Raw genomic sequence first — 13,479 nt, forward strand, 5'->3', positions numbered from 1 at the left:
AAGAATGTATTTAAATTGTATATGACTTGCCTTTATCTTAGGCTTAAGTTGTTAAGTGGTTAATAAAGTCAGTTTCTTCAAGACCCAAGTCCCTGGTAATTTGCGAAAGAGTATTTAGCTATTGACCTATTTTCTGGGCTTGAAGTTTGAGCAAACAAACGCTCCCGTGTAAATGATAAGAAAACAAGTAGTCGTAAGACAAGAGCGCTGAATTTATCTACGTTCGCTTATGTGCTGTAAACGTATTCCAAAGTTCCGGACGAGCGAAACGAAGATGTATTTATGTGATGATATATGGCGGTGCGGATGACTCAATGAAGTGTGGAATGGCAAAAATCGAACCGCTGGATGCGAATCACTTTCGGTTTAGCTTTCGGCGTGCCAGCATCGCTCCATCGCCATGGTTGTTGTTATGGTGATTCTCCGTGCCCTTCTTTCACTTTCTCCCTCATCCGGGAAAAGTTTTTTGCTTAAGTCTTTCGATTTCGATGCCAAGTGCTAATCGGGTGAACCCCGTTGCTCTCCTTGCAGCACGTGAACCCGCCCAGGCTGAATGGCTGGACCCCGCTCCTGCTGCTCATCTGCCTGACCGTAACGCTGGGCACCACGATTCCCGTCGGCTACTTCTTCGGGGTCCTCAACGCCCCGGCCGAGATCATCAGGAAGTGGTGCCAGGACATCCTGGCGACCGAGTACGACACCATCGTCACTGCCGGCCAGCTGGACATCCTCTGGACGAGCATTGTGTCCATCTACCTGATCGGAGGCATCTGCGGGTCCTGCTTCAGCGCATTAGTTAGCGACAAATATGGCCGGTAAGAAAGTCCTTGACATTGTTGTGTGTGTCACAGTGAAACGATTGCGGATAAAGTTCTATGATTCCATGAGTTGTGAAAAAGTTTTAATAAAAGTTAATTTATTTAATCAAAAACCCTCATAGGCTTGCTGAGGCTTTATTTTGTGTCTTGCCAGGTAGTAATAGATAAAACCGGTAGTGCGTCATTCAGTGTTTTTTAAGAGGGTTCCCCTTACAATCCGGTTGTCTGAAAAGTATTAAGTCGGTGATTGTGTTAGTGGTACAAGAAAAAAAACAACTCATTCATAAACATTAAATTGGCTGGTCATGGAAGATTTGGATTTCAAGACCTACAATAATAAGGTCGAGCATAAGGCTTCTAGTTCATCACAAAAACTGGCAAATTCTGTCAAAAAAAAACACAGCTTTATTGGTCAAGTAATAGGATTATTCATGCAGATTTTAAAATTTCCATAGCCATTCAAATTGTTCGAGAATTAATTGAATTAGTTCCGGTTTCTCTTTCTAGGAAAGGTTGTTTGATGATCAGCGGAGTGCTGCTCGTGATATCCGGCATCCTGTTCACCTGGTGCCGTGCAGCCAAATCCCTGGAGATGCTGATGACCGGTCGCTTCCTGGGCGGCATTGCCTCAGCCCTGATCTTCACCGCCCAACCCATGTATCTGCTGGAATCGGCTCCCTCGGAGCTTAGCGGCAGCGTTGGAGTCTTCACTTGCATAGGAGTGACTGGCGGAATCCTGCTCGCCCAGGTGTTCACTTTAACCCACTTGCTGGGTAACGAACGGCTGTGGCCTTATGCCCTCAGTAGCTACAGCTTGTTGGTGATGGCTTCCCTGCTGCTCCTTTGGTGGTTTCCAGAGAGTCCTCGGTGGCTCTACTTGTGCAAAAGGGATTTCGCCGCCAGTGAACGGGCTTTGTTGCGTTTGAGGGGAAAAAACTCCGAGGAGGAAGTGCAGCAGGAACTTCTTGAGATGAAGGCCACTCTGGAGGCTAAAGCAAGCTCGGAGAAAAGTTCTATATGTTCGGTGCTGGGGGATAGAGAACTCTGGCTGCCGCTCCTCCTGGTCTGCTCATTTCAGGCCACCCAGCAACTTAGTGGGATTAATGCGGTGAGTCTTTACTTTTACAAAGAAAGCACATAAAACCCTTTTACTTTTTATACTTTGTTTACTTTTTTTATATATTCAAATGTAATAATTTGAGTACTAATAATGACATCTCTTGCAGATCTTCTTTTACTCGCTCTCGATTCTGACAAAAGCGGGTTTCTCGAATGGAGCAGCTACTTGGTTGAATTTGGGAATCGGCGGATTCAATCTCTGCACTGCCCTGCTGGGACCCCTACTAATTCGCAGGTTTCCGCGTCGCCCTCTGATGCTTCTCTCCTGCTCCATTTGTGCTCTTTCCTTACTGGCCATGTCCTTGGGACTCTTCTTTCTGGAGAGATCCGGGAGCACGATTCTCACCTACTTTTGCGCCGCCTTTATCCTCCTTTTTATTCTGGGATTCCAGCTGGGTCTGGGTCCTATTGCCTACTTCATTGGCTCTGGTTTGTTGACATAAAGTAACTCTTCCAAGTTAATTGCTTAACAACTATTCCCCAGAACTTCTGGAGGACTCTCCTCGTCCGTTGGCCATGTCGATGGGCAGCCTGTTTTCATGGATCGGCAACTTCCTCGTGGGCATGTGCTTTCCCCTGCTCCAGAGTGTCTGGAGTTCGTTCGCCTTCATCCCGTGCATGTGCGTCTGCCTCTACTGCCTGCTGCTCACCTGGCGATACCTTCCGGAGACTCGAGGTCGGGAGCCCAGGGATGTCAAGCCGCTGATGAGCCACTTCCTCGCCTCCAAGCGGAACTGAGGCCAAGTGTTGTAATGTCCATTCAAAAAAACAAATCGAGCTGGTCTTTCGTAAATAATATCCAAAGAATCTAACCTAAACACTTTATTTTTTTTAATTTTTTAAAACCATTGTTATGTTCTATTCGGTCCCAGTTTGGTTACACACTATTTGAGAAATATTTGGCTTTGTCCCCTAAAACCATGTTTGAATGAGTTGTTCCTTTAAAAGATTAATAGCTAAACTTCAGTTCACCCACTAGTCCACCTACGGAAATGCATGAAATGCCCTAAAAGTATGCTTTACAAGCACTTAAACTGTCAACAAATCGACATCAAATAGCCTGAAATCGAAGTACACTACTGAACACTTTCTCATGGCCGAGGGGAACCAGGGTTGGACGGCCTTTCTGATGCTGATCTGCGTGTCCATCACCGTGGGCACCGTCATCCCCATTGGCTATGCGTTCGGCGTGGTGAATGCTCCGTCGGCGGTGGGTCATCCCGAGGATTAGCTATGCCAACTCCTAACTGAAGAGCATCCCCTAGTTCATCAGATCGTGGATAATGGAATCGGCAAGTACCCGCTACTCGTCGCAGCTGGGCGACTCCCAGGTGACGATAATGATGTCGAGCGTGGTCTCCGTGTTCCTGGTTGGCGGAATGCTGGGCGCCCCCTTTGCCCCCATCTTCAGTGCCCGTCTCGGCCGTCGGGGAGTCTTGACGCTCAGCGGATTGCTGCTGCTGGTGTCCTGCATCTGTCAGAGCTCCTGCCGGTTGGCCAACTCCATCGAGATGCTGCTGCTGGGTCGACTGATCGCGGGTCTGGCCGCCGCCCTGATCCTCGCCACCCAGCCCATGTACTTGGTGGAGTTGGCCCCGGCGGAATTGAGCGGCAGTGTGGGCGTTTTCACCGCCATCGGGATCACCGGTGGCGTTGTGTTGGGTCAGGTCTTCACCTTCGATTTTCTACTGGGCACGGAGGAGCTGTGGCCCTACGCCCTGGCCGCTTCCGGAATATTTGTGGTAATCGGTCTGGCGCCCGTTTTCTGGTTCCCCGAGAGTCCCCGGTTTTTGATGTCCCAGGGCAGGAAGGAGAAGGCCCGGGTGGCCCTGATGCGTCTGCGCAAGGATGAGGGTCGGGTGGATGCGGAATTGGCAGAGTTCGAGGCTGCCACCCGGGAGGCGGGTCAAAAGATAACAGTGAAGGAAGTTTTCTGCAACAGCAAGCTCAAGATGCCCCTGATCATCGTGAGCTCCTTTAATTTCGTCCTGCAGATGAGCGGCATAAGTGCGGTGAGTTTTTTTGAAAACAAGAAAGGAATATATATATCCTTGCAGATTTTTCTATTAATTTTCCATATTTTCGACTATTGTTCATATGACAGCTATATAATATAGTTGGTTGATTACACAATTTATATATATATTTAATGTATATTTTTGGATCTTTCCTATGGCAGCTTTATGATAGAGTTATAAGATTTTTATAAAATTTAATCCGAATTTAAAAGAAGTTAGAAAACGCCATCTTGAAGAAATGAAGTCGATCTGATCAAAAACGGCGATAGATTTTTTTTATTTCAATCTCTCGTATGGGAGCTATCCTATTAAGTGGCCCGATCCGGCCCGTTCCGACTTATATACTGCGTGCAATAACTACAAAACTTTTGGGAAAGTTTCAGCAAGATAGCTTTAAAACTGAGAGACTAGTTTGAAGAGGAACAGACAGACGGGCAGCCGGACAGACTTACAGACGTATTTCGATTCTGATCGTGATACCGATCAAGAATATATATACTTTATGGGGTCTGAGGTGTCTCCTTCATTGCGTTGCAAACTTTTGACTGAAATTATAATACGCTTTGCTCTGCAAGGGTATAAAAATGAACAATAATTGATTGTTGATACAAGCACCTCCGCTCACAGATCTGTAAAATAAAGTATTTTTTAGAAATAAATTTTAGTGTAAATATTTTGATTCGTTTAAAAGAAATGTACCAAGAAAAAAGTATAGTTTTAAGTGATCTTTGCTTGTTTTTCACACCATTTCACACCAAATTTTTTTGTGTTTTTAACGTTTCCGTTTTCAAAGCGTTTTACTTAATTTTAAACAAAGTGGATTAACTATATTCATGCATGAATAAGTACAGTGATTTCCCCTTTAAAGATATTTTTCTACTCTGTGGACATCTTCACCGAATCCGGATTCAGTGCTAAGGAAGCCATGTGGCTCAACTTCGCCTTGGGACTGCAGAACTTTTTCAACTCACTTTTAGCGCCAGTGCTGATGAGAAGGTTCAGCAGAAGACTCATGATGATGCTTTCCTGCCTGCTCTGTGCTCTATTCTTGACCACCCTCGTCGTTTCCTTAAAACTTATGGTGAGATATTGTTTCCGATTCACAAATAGTTATCAAGCTGGTTCTTTCGCCTCACAGGTATCAATCAATGTGTTTTCCTATGTCGGCATTGCTTCCCTGTTGCTGTACATCGTAGGCTTTAACTTGGGTCTGGGTTGCATCCCCTACTTCATTGGTACAGGTTAATATCGATCATGATATCTAGTCTATAGCTCATCCCTTCCGAGTACACAGAGATATTCGAGTCAAGGCCACGTCCTTCTGCGATGGCTTTTGGGAGTTTCTTCAACTGGCTTGCTAACTTCCTTCTTGGCATGGTCTTCCCTATCCTGAACTCCACAGTTGGACCTTTCGTTTTCCTTATATGCACTAGTTTCTGCATTTACGGGTTTCTGCTCACCTGTCGCTATTTGCCGGAAACGAGAAACCGTGATCCCAAGGAGGTGGCGCCGCTAATGGAGAACGGATTCAAGTCCAAGATAAAGTAGAGGCCAACTGGCTGGGAAAACTTTCAATACAGATCGTGGGCACTGTTTTATTATAAAGAAAAAATAATAATAATACATTATGTATATCATAACAAAGTAGTGTTGGTTGTAGTGTAGGTTTCTAAAGTTTGAAGAGTACTGTTTAAAAAGTCCTTTAGCCTCGTTAGTTTGATTTTAAGTTTAAATAAGAGGTCTATGCTATTCTTTTTTTTAAAAACTATTTTCTATATTTTCTAGTACAGAGGCTGAAGGCTAATCTCCAAACCAACATTCGCGTTTGTCGCCAGAAAGAGTTTTAATTATGGAAGTTATACCGTACACCCTAAAATATAGGTAGGGCATGCGTGGATCGGTGTAATCGGCTCCACGAGAGAGTGGAATTCATCGGTCTCTCTCGATCCGAGTCCAACAATTGAGGCGCTGCGACGTCACAGGTAAGGCGTCAAGATCGCCGTCTATAAATACGTGCGAGTGCGGGTTTCAGTGGGCAACGGAACGTCGAGCAGCGCGCACGGCCGGCGAATGAGGCACTTGCTCCGGAATCGCATTCGGTATTGGAAAGCGGACGGAGATGGCTAAGTGAAGTCAAGTGTGGTGCGGTTAAAAATAAACAAGGCACGCGAAACGAGCCAGGAAAGAAGTTATTTTGTGCAGGTCAACCGGATCGCAATGGCGAATCTCTCGGGAAAATCTGTAAAATAGCCTGTCGGAGGAATTTCGTGGCGTGCGTTGAATAACACTGATAAAACAATATACAGAGCGCGCAAACATAAATAATATTCCACATGCACAGTTCGGAAATACATCAGCTGCTAAAATAAACGGAGCGGCCGGAGCACCAACTAAAGCCAGCCGATCCGCCGCTCGCACCCTGCCCGCTCATGACGTCACGGGTGAGCATCTGGCAAGGAGCATCATATCATCAGTAGCACCCCATCATCAGCATTCGCATTAAACTGACATAGTAAACAGGTTTGCGATCCCTAAAAATAATCTTAAATAGTTTTTACTACTGCGATTGGTTACAATAAAGTTAATTTTGTTTTTAAAAAGGTTATTTTTATAGAAACATTCCAACATTCGTTTTGATGAATTTGTTTAATAATAAGGCATTTATCCCAACAACAAAACTGATGGAACTATTAATTTATGATTTCTTATTAAAATGTATCAAAACAAAAGTAAGCAGATGTTCTTAAAACTGAAATCTTTTTCAAGTGCTTCTCTATCATCAATCAACTTTCTACTCAAAATCACTTTTGAGTGAATCATTTATAAATGTTTGTTTTCTACATACATAACGATAACCAATTTGTAAGCGATAAAAACTTTAAGTACTATTTTAAGCTAATGAATTGTAAATTAATACGTAGTCTTTTTTTTATATAAACTATGTTTTTCAAAAAGAAACTTAGAATTTGTAATTTCTGAGTACACGAAAACTCAATTATGAAATGGTTTCTATTTATTTAATGTTTAAAGCATTTATGTGTTTTCTTTTCACATTTTTCCCTATTTTTCCTTATTTTTCCTAATTGTGAATGAGGCAAAAGCAGCAACTTAATACGCAACCAATTCTCCCGTTCTGCGGTCAATGCTCGAAAATTAGTTTTTGGTTCACACACGTTCTCGATTTTGTGCCGATCTGTCATGTCAATTGGGCTGCCGGCCATCAATGTGTGCTGATGATGTCGTCGCCGTAATTTCTTATTTTCCATGCCGGGCAGCGCTTTCCCCACCCCGCCGTTGTCACCGAATTTTCACTGTAATTAAATTTTGAAATCTCTTCTCGTGTAGCCGCTGACACTTAACATTCTGGCGCTGTCTGTCACATTTAAGCATCGCTTGCTTTCCATTTTCCTCTTGGCGTGGCAAATTAAATGTTGAGATTTAATTGTGCAAGTGTGCTGGCTGAAGGACCTTCTTAGTACAGTGCTTCTTAGTATATATACTAAGCCTTGTGATGAGCAATGATTGACAACTGACACCAGCTGATTGCCCGACGACTTGGCAGTAGTTAAGACAAAAATTCAGGGCACCTGCATGAGGTAATGCCCGAGTAAACATATCTGAGAAGTGTGTTTCCAATTATTGCCGTCATCTCGCGTATAAACAAAAGCAGAGAGACATGACGCAATTTAGTTGCTAACTAAACGGCAACTCAATTGGCCAATTGGAAGACTGGAAAAAGGCACTTCCAAGAAGCAAGGAGAATGCTCCACTTTATAGCGCCTTAATGAAATTGTTCAATAATAAACGCTGGCCCAAAGACCTTCTTTCTGAATACAAAACGAGTACATTAGCTTTCCATTTCCTCCGCCTAATGCTTTGATCTTTTCGGTAATCTTTCGGATTCGGGTTAAAACGTCTCAGAAAATTTCAGCACGATTATAATTAAAAATTTTATGATTTGAGAAACAGACATTTCGAGCTAATGGGTGTACGTCCAAATGGAAAATGACTCTATTACCGCTGGCTGGCCAAAAATATTCCGACAAACTCGCCCGAAGTGCATTTTAATTGCCTCCCACAAATTGCACTCGGTCTTGGCCAGAATTTAATATCAGTGTCAGTCTTTTTGGCCACTCAACGTTTGGCTTAATTGCATTAAAAACATAAACAGACCCATGTTTTTTATGTCAGACCCTCGAGCCAACCTGCGAAAAGCATCCACTAATGTGTTTTTCTTCCGCGGTTTGTGTATTTTCATTGGAAACACATTTTCTCGGCCTGCGGCGGGCCTCAGTTTTTAGTTTGTGTTTGTTTTGTGTTTGGATTCTTTAATTATGTATATATGTGATGGCCTGTAAATAAGGCAGACATCAATTGCAAATTGATTTTAATTTATGCCCGCTGGCAGAGTGCGCGCGAGATTGAGCAAATCAATAAAAATATACACTGGCGTACATACCTGCCCGATTTCCACAGATATGCTATCCGAATGCGTAAGGTGGGCTGATTCCAAGGCTATCTACGAGCATGTAGATCCGTGGATCTGCAAAATACGGCACACAATTCAAGCAAATGACTGTCGGCCCAAGACCAAAACAGAAGTTTATAAAAATAATCCCCAATGAACTCGTATTTCACACCCACTAAATAAAACCCTAAAAAAAGATTGAAAACCAAACAAAAACAAGCAGCGTTTGGCAACCGCAGACGACGCATAGGATCGTTAGGAACTTTCCAATTTGACGCCACGGCTACGCCATCAATTCTCGAATCTAGACGAGTGTCATCCTCCGGCCACGCGAGAAAATTGAAATGCCACACACAAACGATCCGTGGGGAGGAGGCTAGATGATGTGACTGTTCCATAGGCCAGCTGCCAAGATTGTAGTCCAATAATTCATGTTCATGTTGGCCATTTATTAGACAACATCGAAAAAACCGTATTAAAAATAAAAACCCATTCATGCTGCTGAGCAAAATATTTCACCACTCTCAAAAATGTCCGCCAAACTGTCACAGAGAATGAGTTACATGCAGTTTTATAATTTTTTAACCGTCTGGTAAAAACTAAAAATAAAAATGCAGAAATAAGTATTTTCGCCACAAATCACACAATAATTTGTCAGTACGTCAATTTAATGTGCGTGCTAAGGTATAAAGGTTTTTATTTTTAAGAATGCTATAACTGCCGCTATAAAGTTTTGTAGTAAATATCCTCTTATATATTTCCTAACACCTGAATACCAATATTTAGTTTTTGTCTATTTTTTTGGAACCGCAAATTTATTACAATAAAGAAGATCGTATGTTTCGCGATAATCCCGAGCCATGAAAATAAACCGCCCACACAAATCAGAGAACCGCATACTTATTTCCCGGGGAGATTTATGCCGCCAAACACTTTGATAGTGTAGCACTTCTAGCGGGTGCTTTGTTTATATAGCACTCTGCACTTGGGATTTGGTAAACTAATCGTGAATATTTATAGCTTTAGGTTGCCGGAAGTCCTCCCAGTCGTTATCATCGATGCGAGTGTCTGACCAGACCCGAGTATGTCCAGGCGAACGCCAGTGGAAGGCCAATCGAAACCGGAACCGGAACTGAAACCAACACGGAAGCGAGCCGCTGAGACATGTCCTCGCGACGGAGCTCCTTCCGCCGGAAGGAGAAGCCGGCCTTCGAGCGCTTCAAGGACCACTGCCGCCACTTCACGGCCTTCATGTTCAGCAACGTGGGCATTATCCTGCTGGTCACATTCTACATAATCGGTGGAGCGTTCATATTCCAGGGCATCGAGATCTTCGAGTATGAGCGGCTGAAATCGGAAGAGCCGAAACGGTTTATTGCTAAAAACTTTAGTGCCGAATGCCTCACGCGGATTTGGGAGCTCACGGCGGAGAACATTAGCTTCTTCGATCACCAGGCATACAGGAGGCGGTAAGTAATCAAGGGTTCTTATTTATATAATAATTATATGATACCACAACACATGATTTGAAATCAGCCACAACCTAATGAGAAGTTAGAGCTTAAGTTTAAAAATTGATTAGGTTCAGCAGAAAACTGTGTAGTAATTTTCGAGATACAAGGTTTCTGATGGGGTTCAGCAAGATAGTTTTAAAACTAAGAGAGAGGTCATGCTGATCAAAACTATATGTACCTCCGATCCCATAAGGTGTCGCCTTTTCTGTGTTGCAAATTAAATACCCAATGCAAGGAAGTAAAATTAATCACCTATGATTACCTGTTATTAAATATATCAAATTTAAGAATAACACATGTAAAAAAACAATATTTTGGAATACAATTTTAGTCCTAGTCATCAATGGACCAATCTCTCTTAAATGCACGGAAATTGCTCAACAGTTAGAGCTGTTGGGCTATTAAACACTTCAGACATTAAATCGAACCCTTTCTTAAAGAAAAACTTAACTATACAATTGGCTCTCTAAAACTGTTGCAGGGTTAACGATGTGCTGCTGGACTACCAGAGGGCCATAGTAAAGAAGCAGCTGAAGGGACCCTACGTGGAGCAGTGGAGCTTCTCCGGCGCCTTTCTCTATTCGTTGACCGTGATTACGACGATCGGATACGGGAATATAACGCCCCAGTCTGAATGGGGAAAGTTGGTGACCATTCTGTATGCGATTATCGGCATGCCGCTATTCCTTCTCTATCTGTCGAACATTGGTGATGTTCTGGCCAAGTCGTTCAAGTGGATATACTCCAAGGTCTGCCTGTGCCGAATTTGTCCCGGCGTTGCAAAGCGTCGGATAATCCGCGAGAGACGAAAAATGCGGCAGTTGGCCAGAGCGGTATGTGGAAAATGTGTAATTTAATTAGTATAGCCAATGACATCGTACCTGCAGATGCAAATGAACGACATGGAGAACGCCCGGGGAAGCAGCAGTTACTCCAGCAGCAGTAGCACCACCACCTCCAACAGCAGCAGCAGTGACTACACCAGGAGTTCCCGGCAGAGTTCGAGCCTGGTGGATATACCGTTCAGCGAATCCGACTCGGATATTGAGCGGGAAATACGAGGCAGTACGGATGAGATTACTGTGCCAGTCACTGTCTGCATATTCGTTATGGTTGGGTAAGATGAACTACATGTAAAAGTAAGTGATATTAGTTCTGAAGGTGCAATGTAACTACAGATATATACTCTGGGGAGCCCTGCTTTTCGGGCGTTGGGAGGATTGGAACTATTTGGACGGCAGCTACTTCTGCCTCATATCCCTCAGCAGCATTGGATTTGGAGATCTGGTGCCAGGCGATCGTGTTGTAAGCTTTCCAAAAATATAGTTATTTTGTATCTTTTTCATTTTATTTCCAATAGGATACTATTGGTAGTGAATTTAAAATTGAATATATATATACTATAATAACTTTACCATGCATCTTGACTACTTTTCAGATAACTGCCGATAAAGATAAGGTCGAGGTCAGTTTTATCCTATGCGCCATATACCTACTACTTGGTATGGCTGTAATTGCCATGTGCTTTAATCTAATGCAGGTATTATTGAGATCTGGTTGCTAATACCTTTTTTCTAATAATTTTTCGTATTAAACAGGAGCAGGTCGTCCACAATATTCGGGCTATTAAGCGAGGATTTAAGGCCTGCTTTCGATGCCGCAGTTCTTAGAAGACTACCTAGCTTCCCACTTACAAATATGTTTCGTCGTACAAAATCATATAATTATTCACTGATAATGTAGACTTCCCTAGGCTTAATTAAGATAGAAGTGTACATATAACTAGGCAGAATGTGTTCCTTTTCGGTAAATTTATAAACTAGTAAACACAAACGATATCGAAAATCGCCCTTTAAGTCATCTACGTTTAATACGAATACATTTGGACTACTGGCTGAAGCCAGAACAATTACATCCAGATTGTTCATGAAGAATATGTCACCGGGACACTTTAGATCCACTTGTTGCTCAGTGATTTCGTACACTTTGGCCTCTGATTCACCCGGTCCATTCGCCTCTGCCTGGCCATCAACGATTTGACCTGCCGATCGCATTTTAAAGGAGAGGTGACGGCGATCTCCGCGTAATTTGGCAGCGTAGTGGATACTTTGTTTACGCAGGAATGCTGAAATTGTTTGCTCAGATCCTGTGACATGTGGCCTACAGAAGGATTTGTCAACAAGTCGAAAGCTGTGACTTTCAGAGCCTCGAACTGCTTCCGAGTCTTTCCGGTCACCTGTTTTCGAATGATCTTTTTTCTTGTTATGGGCACAGAGGCAATTTTATTGGGATCATAGGCGGCCAACGTCTTCTTGGAGTCTACGATCAGTTTGCGGTTGCGCACTTCCAGCTTCAGCGTGGGACTTGGAGCCTTGGTAGATGAAACCGCAGAGCTCTTTTTTCTCTTTTGAAGAGGTGACCAGGCTGCAGTCGGCTTTGATTTGCTGGGAGTACCAGCCTTTTTACGTATGTAGGTCCTTACGGACGGCGGTTTTGCCGTTGTTTCGGTGAGCACGGGTTCGCTTGGTTGAACTTTGGCAAGGCTGCAGCTGTAAAGCATTGGCGAAGTTATGCTTGCCTCGGAAATGTTTTCACTTTGGTAACTTGGAAGCTGGGTTCTAAGAGTAGGTTGGCCCAAAAAAGTTGACGGCTGTCCTTGTAAGAGAAACTCGTTTAAGGGATCCACATCCATCTCCACCTCCTCTACAGAGGTCAGACGAAAGGGACGGCAGCGGACTCCTTCCGGCGTCAGTTGCGGAGATAAGTTTTCCTTGCCAGCTTGAACTCGCAGAGAGGACGTGCTAGATGGGGTGCTCTTGGCTAGAGGCGTCGAGAGATTGACTGCAGGGGAGGCACGCAGGGGAATGTTCCTCATAGTTTTGGTCCTGACGCCTACTTCCCCCTCAAAAGGATCCGTCAGCATTCTGCTCTCCGGACAGCACCTTCGGTTAGGGATTATGTTTTGGAAGGTGATCCGTTCGTTGACAATCTGCGGCATAAAAAGCTCACACTCGTAGCCAGGACAGTTCACCATAACAACATTCTTGCCGGACAGCAGCTCGATCTTGAACTTCAAGTCCATTTTTGGTGTGGGGTGCATCGCTTAGGTTTGGTAACGTAACAAAATTGTGTTTGACTGCGAAAAACAAATATGTAAAGAACTACAAAGTGTTTTTTAAGGTAAGCTTGACGAACCAAAAGATATGAAGTAAAACGAACTGTCAACTGTGCCAAAAACTGATAGCAAACAGCATAATTTCTATTAAAAAAGAAATTAAATGCTTAAATCCTCTACGGCACCAGGTTTTTAATACAACAGGGTTGCCACGGAGCCGATCCCTACTTAGAAAGGCTTACTGACCGCGACCAGTGGTGAGATTTTTTGAATTCGATATATTGTAAAAAAAAATTTTTAAACAAAAAGATTACATTTAAAAAATATAAACTATATTTATTAAGCACGTTTAAGTAACCAGTTTTCAAAACTTTTAAAACTTTCTCGAAAAAACTACCGTAAGTAACTACCCCACACGCACAAAAAC

The 13,479-nt window shown here is 43.3% G+C and overlaps 4 protein-coding genes across 7 annotated transcripts; 3 read left to right on the forward strand and 1 right to left on the reverse strand.

Annotated features, from left to right (window-relative positions):
- The first annotated feature begins 183 nt into the window (after window positions 1–183).
- LOC122320057 (solute carrier family 2, facilitated glucose transporter member 7) lies at window positions 184–2,858 on the forward strand. The gene is made up of 5 exons (XM_043208118.1): window positions 184–415; window positions 532–815; window positions 1,326–1,926; window positions 2,045–2,366; window positions 2,422–2,858. The coding sequence occupies exons 1-5, from the start codon at window positions 401–403 to the stop codon at window positions 2,673–2,675; spliced, it is 1,476 nt and encodes a 491-aa protein (XP_043064053.1). The 5' UTR covers window positions 184–400; the 3' UTR covers window positions 2,676–2,858.
- Window positions 2,859–2,890: 32 nt separating this feature from the next.
- LOC108101565 (solute carrier family 2, facilitated glucose transporter member 3) lies at window positions 2,891–5,585 on the forward strand. 3 transcript variants are annotated; one of them, XM_017205972.2, is made up of 5 exons: window positions 2,891–3,147; window positions 3,203–3,949; window positions 4,824–5,036; window positions 5,094–5,196; window positions 5,250–5,585. In XM_017205972.2, exons 1-5 carry the CDS (start codon window positions 3,031–3,033, stop codon window positions 5,501–5,503), a joined length of 1,434 nt encoding a protein of 477 aa, XP_017061461.1. In that variant the 5' UTR covers window positions 2,891–3,030; the 3' UTR covers window positions 5,504–5,585. The 3 variants fall into 3 exon arrangements, with proteins under 3 accessions (XP_017061461.1, XP_017061462.1, XP_017061463.1); XM_017205973.2 differs by having other exon boundaries at window positions 5,094–5,190; XM_017205974.1 differs by having other exon boundaries at window positions 3,032–3,147; window positions 3,211–3,949.
- A 383-nt stretch (window positions 5,586–5,968) lies between these two features.
- LOC108101575 (potassium channel subfamily K member 16) lies at window positions 5,969–11,793 on the forward strand. Of its 2 annotated transcripts, none has more exons than XM_017205986.2 (7): window positions 5,969–6,475; window positions 9,444–9,892; window positions 10,419–10,770; window positions 10,825–11,054; window positions 11,116–11,242; window positions 11,376–11,477; window positions 11,536–11,793. In XM_017205986.2, the coding sequence occupies exons 2-7, from the start codon at window positions 9,588–9,590 to the stop codon at window positions 11,605–11,607; spliced, it is 1,188 nt and encodes a 395-aa protein (XP_017061475.1). In that variant the 5' UTR covers window positions 5,969–6,475; window positions 9,444–9,587; the 3' UTR covers window positions 11,608–11,793. The 2 variants fall into 2 exon arrangements, with proteins under 2 accessions (XP_017061475.1, XP_017061476.1); XM_017205987.2 differs by having other exon boundaries at window positions 5,969–6,396.
- Window positions 11,783–13,264, reverse strand: LOC108101576. Its single transcript, XM_017205988.2, has 2 exons — window positions 13,133–13,264; window positions 11,783–13,073 (listed from the first exon to the last, which is right to left on the reverse strand). Exon 2 carries the CDS (start codon window positions 13,035–13,037, stop codon window positions 11,889–11,891), a length of 1,149 nt encoding a protein of 382 aa, XP_017061477.1. The 5' UTR covers window positions 13,038–13,073; window positions 13,133–13,264; the 3' UTR covers window positions 11,783–11,888.
- Between the last annotated feature and the right edge of the window lie 215 nt (window positions 13,265–13,479).

This window comes from Drosophila ficusphila, unplaced genomic scaffold (genome assembly GCF_018152265.1).
Source record: "Drosophila ficusphila isolate 14025-0441.05 unplaced genomic scaffold, ASM1815226v1 contig_414, whole genome shotgun sequence".
Classification (NCBI taxonomy): Eukaryota; Metazoa; Arthropoda; class Insecta; order Diptera; family Drosophilidae; genus Drosophila; species Drosophila ficusphila.